The sequence below is a fragment of the Cygnus olor genome, chromosome 1 (assembly GCF_009769625.2).
Source record: "Cygnus olor isolate bCygOlo1 chromosome 1, bCygOlo1.pri.v2, whole genome shotgun sequence".
Classification (NCBI taxonomy): domain Eukaryota; kingdom Metazoa; phylum Chordata; class Aves; order Anseriformes; family Anatidae; genus Cygnus; species Cygnus olor.
Window position 1 is genome coordinate 192,553,294 of NC_049169.1, and position 8,139 is coordinate 192,561,432.

At 37.0% G+C, this 8,139-nt stretch overlaps 1 protein-coding gene across 1 annotated transcript in view; it reads left to right on the forward strand.

The window, feature by feature from the left end:
* CWF19L2 (CWF19 like cell cycle control factor 2) overlaps nucleotides 1–7,910 on the forward strand; it is a 69,728-nt gene extending 61,818 nt beyond the window's left edge. The window contains 5 exon segments of the mRNA XM_040544123.1: nucleotides 2,620–2,772; nucleotides 4,164–4,244; nucleotides 6,370–6,471; nucleotides 7,346–7,385; nucleotides 7,388–7,910. Coding sequence (XP_040400057.1) covers nucleotides 2,620–2,772; nucleotides 4,164–4,244; nucleotides 6,370–6,471; nucleotides 7,346–7,385; nucleotides 7,388–7,485 — 474 coding nt within the window. The 3' untranslated portion in view covers nucleotides 7,486–7,910.
* The last annotated feature ends 229 nt before the right edge of the window (nucleotides 7,911–8,139 follow it).

The following is an 8,139-nucleotide window of genomic DNA, read 5'->3' on the forward strand; positions in this document are numbered from 1 at the left end:
GTAACTTTGATCTTGCCTCAAGCCTGGCAGATGGATTCTCTTACTTTACACGGTTGCTCCCAGCATTGATTCGCATGGCTGGTGTAATTTTTATGCAGTGTTGCTTTGTTAATTATGCTCCTCCCAAGCAGGAACAAAAAAAAAACTTTTGCATAGGACAGAAATGCCTTAGAAAGTTGTATAAGAAGCAAATAAGTGTGATGAGTAGGATCAGGAGTTAAAACAGAGCAGTGGGGAGAGCGATAACTATATTTATCCTTATCCTCTATTTATCCTGCTGGCTTTAACTAAATAGGGTGTAGAAGACAGTTATAAGTAAAAGATACACTTTTCTAAATGTATGTGAGAAGGAATAGGATAAAGAAAAGATGAGCAAATGCAGTTTCTGTATTCAACCCTCAACTTTTCCTTGCTAGAAAATGCAGCTAGTTGGTAAACCCACCAGTGCTGTGAATGTAATAACTTTCAGTTTAACATTTCTTTGTAGGAAAGTACTTAGGGCGTGATGGACACGTTATTTTTCAGCTCCTGTGTAATTCAGTAGAGGAGTCTGGAAGGCTTCCACAGGAGTATAAACATACACTTAGTGGCTAAGCTAACTTAATGATGCCAGAGCCATATCTGATATTGTGGTTGAGGGAAAAAAACATCTCTGTTACACTGGATTGAGCACATGTTTTAGCTAACTATTTTTGCTGGGATTTTTTTCAAGATATGTTCAAATAAAGCAGGAAAGGTTCATTTATACTGTTTGGCTTCTGGCACTTGAATTTAATGTGATTCATGTTTTAGACTTTTATGCGCTTCCCTTGCCAAAGTAAATATGCATGTAATTTTTTAATATGAAAAGATATAAATCTGCATGTTCAGTTGCTTGAACAGCGGTGTGTATCAACATCCTCGGCATCTGAGCGTAAGCCATGCCCTCTTGTTTGCTCTTACGAGCAGTTTTGTCCTTTCCAGTGCTGATTACCCTTGGTATTTTGGCCCACTCAGAATTTGGAGGAAAAGTGCAATGCATTTAAAAAACAAACTGCAGTCAGGGAAATGTTAGCTAAAATCTGTAGATATTCTAGGCTTTTCAGTGGATTTGTATTTCACCTGTTATTGCAGGGTAGCAACTTCAAGTAACAGTAATTTTCAACTTTTGGTTTAATGTTTCTCTTATCTCATTACAGCTGCTTGCTTTGGTGCATTTCAGCGTAGAGGTCTGGGAGGTGGAGGGGGGAGAAGATAGCAAACTCTTAATTCAGTTATCTGTCTCTGTGCCCAGTAAGGTCCCGTATCAGTCATGGCACAGTGATCTGTTCATCAGGCACAGTGAGCTGTTCACTAGGCAATATTTTCCAGCTGTGTTTCATTGGTTGTTTTTGGGGGGGAAGGTGTAGCACTGTCTTGTCACAGGGTGGAACAGCTTAGCTATGAGGAAGAATTCAGGGCACATGTGCCCGCTTTGGAGGGCTTAAATACTTGGTTAAGATGCAGAGATTTGCTCGAGTTTCCTATACTTTTGGTCTGATTAATACTGTGGAAGATGACAAAGGGGTGGGAGAAGAGACCTCAGCTTCTAGTTCCGTTGTGGTAATGATTTGTGGTAGCGCTTTGTTTTCCATCTCTTTTATTGTAGTACTTGATATATTTATGAATGTCTGTATTTGCTTATGTTTGATTTGTCAACTTTCCAATTGCATTAAAATAGGAAATCTTAAACCTCAGATGGGATTAGCCTTTTAATTGTGGTGTTCGTACTTCTAAGTGTTACTTACCAAGAATGAAAAAAAATCAATGCAAAAAGGCTAATTTATGACTTATGTAAGTAACGGACCTGTGGTACTTGTGGTCTATGCAGAGCACACAGTTTCAGTGAATTCCTGGCTTACAGTATGGGAGCGGTTTAGGGAGTGGGTGTAACACAAGGGCCTTCATTTAAAATAGCAGTTTTCAGGATGTTAACTGGAGACACTTTCTGAAACATCCGTCCTGTCGTAAAGTCAAAATCTTTTATGCATTTGAAAATGAGTCTGAATGGGTCTCTGAAATCATCCATTATACTCAATAATTTAGTTCAGCGTCTACACTGCAAGCTGTACAATTATGCTTTTGCATCTCTTAGATGCAAATACCAACTGCCCAGAGTCAGGGAGCAACAAGAGCAGGCTGCTCCCCAGGGAAGGTGACGGGTGGCAGGTGAGATGGGGTGGAAGGTGACAGCAAGTCAGGGGAACATCACCTCACTGGCATGATGGTAGACAGGGTCAGCCACAGACAGTGATGGCCAGACATCTGCAGTGATGAGTGAGGTTCAGGAGCAAGGCAGGATCGATGGCAGCTGGGTGCGTGGCTAGGCACAGGCATCCCTGAAACTTTGCTCGGGCAAGGACTGAAGCGAGGGCCTGAGCTGGGGGCTATTTTCCTAGACTTCATTTATTATGGCACAAACATAGGTAGTTCATATTAAATTGTTGAATAATACAGGATTTTCCTACTATGATTGCTGCCGTTTCATTTTATTATTAATTTCTAAGGAGATATATATATGTGTAAGTAAAATAATATAAAATATTACATCTGAAAGTTTGAAAACCTAATTCAAATTATACATTCTTTTTCTTTAAACAGATGTTCAGAACAGCTTTGGTGAAAATGTTTGAAGCAAGAGGCTTGGACTGTGTCTTCATAGAAACAAATATGAGTATGAAGAAACGATATCACATGGTGTACGAATGCATTCCTCTTCCAAGAGAAGGAGATATGGCTCCAATCTACTTTAAGGTATAGGAGTTGGGTTTTTTTTTTTGGTCATTTGAATGTGTTTATCGTAATTCATCTATTTTTGAAAAACTATTTTTGGTGTACAAATACCAATATCAAAAAGATGGATTTATTATTGATGAAGAAATGTTCCTTGATCTTAAAACAAATCCTGTGAGGTGATTCTGTTTTTCAAGTAATCAGTGGAAGAGCTGTATGTCAGACTGCAATTGCCTCAAGTCTGACTGCACTGACTAGTTCTGGAAACAGGTGAGAGATTCATAGTTTGTTGAAGAGCTATAAGGATTACAATACTCCTCGCTTAAGTCCTGTAGTATAAATTTAAAAACCCATACATGTGCCTTGGGACGTATAAAATAAGAAAATGATAATCTACTGATCTAACAAATATCATTATATAATGTTTCATCTTTATTTTATTTCAGTAGGCCAAATTTTCATGTGTCCTAGGTTTCTGTTGAACATTAGATAGCATGATAAATATTTCTTCTACAGGTTTTCTGGTCTCTTTCAACTAACCCTGTAAGGAAAAGGTCATTGATGCTTCTACAGGGCCTTTTGACTTTCAGAAACTGGATTGTGATTTGCCTTTATTCGATTTAGTATCTGAAAAAACTTTTATAAGGGTAAATATGGCTGGGTGCACACATACATTAATATTTATAAGTAAATTATTTTATTTGTTCTGTGAAAAATTATTTGTGTTTTCTGGAAATAAGTAATGTGATTGTTTGTTTTTTGATGAAGTAGAACAGTCAGTGTGACAAATAGCAATGCAGTAACTTTTACCACATTTGAAATCATTGGTTATGCTTTAAGTGCTAGTAAAGCTTGTGTTTTCTCTGAATACAAAGACAAAGATGAAGTACAAGCTTATACCATTAAAATACACAGTAAATGAAAATTAAAAGATACCACGCTATACCCACTTCCATACTACGGAAGATAGAGGCAGCTTTATAAGTATTTGAGTGCAATCAGGCTTCTGATCTGGATTTTTCTCCTAAAGAAAAGAAAAGAGAGAGAAAAAAATGCTAATATAGTGTAATAAAATCAGTGGGTTTAATATGAGCTTAGCAAAAGAAAGTGTGACCTTTTAGTCCCTAATAATTTGAAAGTTTCTTGTTAAAGATAATTTGTGTCAGGCAAAAGATAAATTTCAGGAAAAAAAGAGGAATAAAATTAAGAGAGTTTCAGGATATTAAGCGATGCTTCTATCAAGTATGTAAGTTCTTGAAATCAGAAAGGTTGCCAAAATTGAAGTTACTTTAAGAAATAATTGGTACTTGCAGTGCAAAGTACTTACAATTCACTTTACTCCATTGAAAAGTTAATACTCTGCTTGCTGTATGAAGGACTATTCTCACATCTGGATAAAAATGATTTTACAGAAAGCTATAATGGAGTCTGATGAAGAGTGGTCCATGAACAAGAAGTTAATTGATCTTTCTTCAAAAGATATTCGGAAATCTGTAAGTAATGAAATGTATTGAACACTGAATTTCTCAGCAAATTATTTTCATCTATTTTGGTTATTAACTGTTTCAAAGAGAGAAGAAAGGGAAAACAATTAAATTAGTGGATCAGGAGATGGCATAGTTGTGATGAGAATTAAAGAGTCTGACTGAACTCCTAATTGACATTAAAAAAGATTCCCATTTATTTCAACAACAGATGGACTGAGCTGCAAGCATTGGTTGAGAACAAAGCTGGCATGCTGAGGCCATGTACCAGCATAATTTTCTTGATTAACTTTAAGAATTAAGATAGATCAAAAGGCTTGCAAATTACTGTCCAGAAAAAATACGGTGTCTCTTTTGCCTTGACCTGGAACAGCCTTTTATGTTGCTAAATTTATGAAGTGAAGATATAAATAGTATTATAAATCTTTATTTCTAAAAGAAAGGAACAGTGCTACGTCTGTCTCCTGGATACCAAATGGAAACATCTTTGTATACAAATCTTAAAGGATAATCCCGAAACGTTTAGGTTCAAAGATTAGTCCATCTTTTCAATATGAAAGCAAATGATGTTTGGTGCATAGCTTTTACCATGTGTAGTTTACTACTGTGTAGTAATAATACTTAATTTCTGAAACTATCTTTTAGTAAATATAGCGACTTTATGCTAAAACATCCTAGTGTAGGAGAAAGAAGAGAAGGTGAGTTTTAATAGTGAGATATGAAGCCTTATATGACATAGAGAAATTAAATGCAGAAGAGTAAGTTTGGGTGGCTGCACAGTATGAGAGGCTTTATATAGTGTGAGGACTCAGCTGGAAAATTCAGCTCTGGTTCTATGACAGTTATAGAGGAGGATAGCGTAGGTTAGAGAACTTGACTAAATAAACTGTTTTAGGGATTGGGCAACCTAGGAAAGAAAAGGCTGAAAGGGGATGAGATGATGGTTTCCTGTATATAGTTTTAAGGACGATATATGTAGCTGTTTGCTTTCACCAGCTCTGTTAGGTGCAGACAAGAAAGATTTGCTGATTTGAAGCAAAGGCTTAGGGAAGATGTAAGGTGAATGAAAACAGAAAACAGAACAGGCACAAAAATAGACATGGTTGAGACATCTCATGGGCTAATTGTGTGCAGAAACTGGGGCTAGTGTCCAGAGGCAGAACCCCAGCACATGAGCCTAAGCAGCCAACCCTTGCAGAGTATCAAAGCCTGCTCTGTTTCTCACTCTGCTCCTGGGCTGGGAAGGGACGCAGCTGGGACAGCTGACCTGGCAGCAAGCACTATTCAGCAACAGCTGAAATGCTGGTTTGTTACCAGCATTGTCCTAGTCACTAGTCCAAAGCACAGCTCCAGGGGGGCTGCTCTGAAGAAGAAAATGAACTCCATCCACGAGCAACATAAGGAATGTTGCTTGTGGAAACTGCAATTATTTGGGTCGTAGCAGAGGAGGTGCATGAGTTTGAGGCTTTTTAAGTCTTATCTATACAGGAACATCTTCAACAATTAAGAGCGGAAAATAACTGAGTGAATTATGAAATTATCCAATTTGGCAGGTTAATCATAACTTCCAGTCATGTAGTGGGATTTTCAGTAATCTATTCTCTGTAGAGGCGTTTTCCTTTCTCCCCCTTCACCCAGAGTATCAATATTTCCTGTGGGTTAATATTTATTCTTACCATAAATCACCTGATCTTTAATAAATGTAACTTGCTGGTAATGGTCTTAAAATTTCTACTCGTCCCATATAATGCAGAGCTGTGAAGTCAGGACGACATTTTCTTGGTGTGCATGCTGCTGTCTGGCTCTTTTCTTGTGTCTGTCCCTCTCAGTCTCTTACCTGATGTTCAAAGGTGTCCTCTGTAGATGTCCTCTGTTCTGTCACCTGGCAAACTGTTTCTTCTGGTTTTGGTGTCTTTTTTATCAAGTTGACATGTATTTTCTTTCCCCATACCTGTTGGTTTTACTGTTACTCAGTAGCTGTTTTATACTACACATACATGGTCTGAGAAGTAGTTTTAAATAAAATGTGATCCTGCCAACTGTAAAACCACTTTCAAATTCAGGAAGTTGAGGGGAGATGAATTAAATGCCTACAGTCTGTTAAACATCTAAAAATGCATTTTTGTGCGTATAGGTTCCTAAAGGATTGCCATACTTCTCAGTGGACTTTGGCCTTCAGGGAGGATTTGCTCATGTCATTGAAGATCAACACAAGTTCCCCCATTACTTTGGAAAGGTATTGTTGTGTAAAAGATCGATTTACCAATTACACTCTGTTGTGTAAATTTTAAGTAATTAAACCAGTTGCTGCCAGAACAGTCACTTTGATATACCTTATCAAAGTTCATTGCTTATCTTTTCATGGTGAGTCGTTATAACTCAGCTTGTGAAAAAGAAATTGTTGAGTTCTTCACTGGTTGGTCCTCAGACTTGTAGATCCATTTTTCTTTTGAATCAATAGGGACTCTGGAGATTTGACGTGTAGATAGATGGAAAATACTTGCAGCTGTTTAAGAAAGAAAAAAGCTTGGTTTTTAATGACAGTGGTATCCTCATATAGGTGCACTGACTCCTGCTTGAATAAAATAGGGCACACACCACAGGCTCACAGACAACAACTGGTGTAATACCTGTGTGGTTAAATTACTGCGTGTGGAATAGAGGGTATATGCAGGAAGTGCTGCAATAAAATCTAACTTTTCTTATTCTATCACAGCGATCAATTATTAAAAGAGTCAGTAGTGCAAAAATGTTGAGAGATTGGGGGATAATATAACTTACCTGAATTAAAATGGGTAGCTTTTTTTCTAAACTTCCTTTTTTTAGTCACAAATGTTCCATCAACAATCTTGCAATGTTAGGACATTTTGCTGTGCGTTGCTGTGTTGTACTTTAAAGAATTTTGCTGAGGCAGTCATCTGGCAAGCTACATTTGTAATTTTGAATTGGTATATTTTTCAGAATTTCCAGTTTTTATAACTAGCTCTCAATAAAAAAAACGTTGACAAATGATTTCATAGTTGGGAAAAAAGTCTTTTATTTTTTATTAAAATAGCATTAAGTGATATGGTATTTTAGCATTTATCGTTATCTTTGTTCTACTTGCAAAGGAAATCATTGGTGGCATGCTGGACTTAGAACCACGGCTCTGGAGAAAGGAGTGAGGCAGAACTTCGAGGAGCAGAGGAAGAAAGTGTTGCAGTTTGCACAGTGGTGGAAGCCGTATGATTTCACCAAGAAGAAAGAATGAATACATCCTTGAGGTCAAGGACTATATAAGCCATAAGTTATACTAAAGGATATTTCGTATGTTAAATACGACACCGGTATATTATATATTGCTAGCATGTTTTAAACCCAGGGATGTTGTTTAACTGATTGTCTCTTTCTGGTTTGGATAGTGTGTGTTATCACATGAACCTGCAAGCCCAACAAACCAGATATGCACAGTGTTTCTGTTTTTTCATCTTTTATCTGAGCCAAAATAATAACATCCCCGTGGCTATTGGAATTCTTCAAGGTATAGCTTTTACTTTTGGAGTTTTTTATAATACTTGAAACAACAAAAAATTTTATCTTGTAGCATAGAACCAGTACTTAATTATTGCAGTGACTTTTTCTATAAAATGATGTAAATCTTATGAACATGTTGATTAAAACCAACACATTGTTGCACTGCTTTGAGTTTTTGTATTCTGTTGGTTGAGGCAATTGCATTGTAAATTGGTTGAAGCCATTACAATATAAATGTTCAGTTAAGATGTGATAAACCTCCTGTTGGCCCTCTGCACAAGAATTAATGTCATTTTCTGTACTTTCAATGCAAAGTAATATTTTTAAACTGACTTGTTGCACAAAGAACGAGTGAGATTGTCCGTAGTAGGCAGCAAATTTCAGCTTCAAT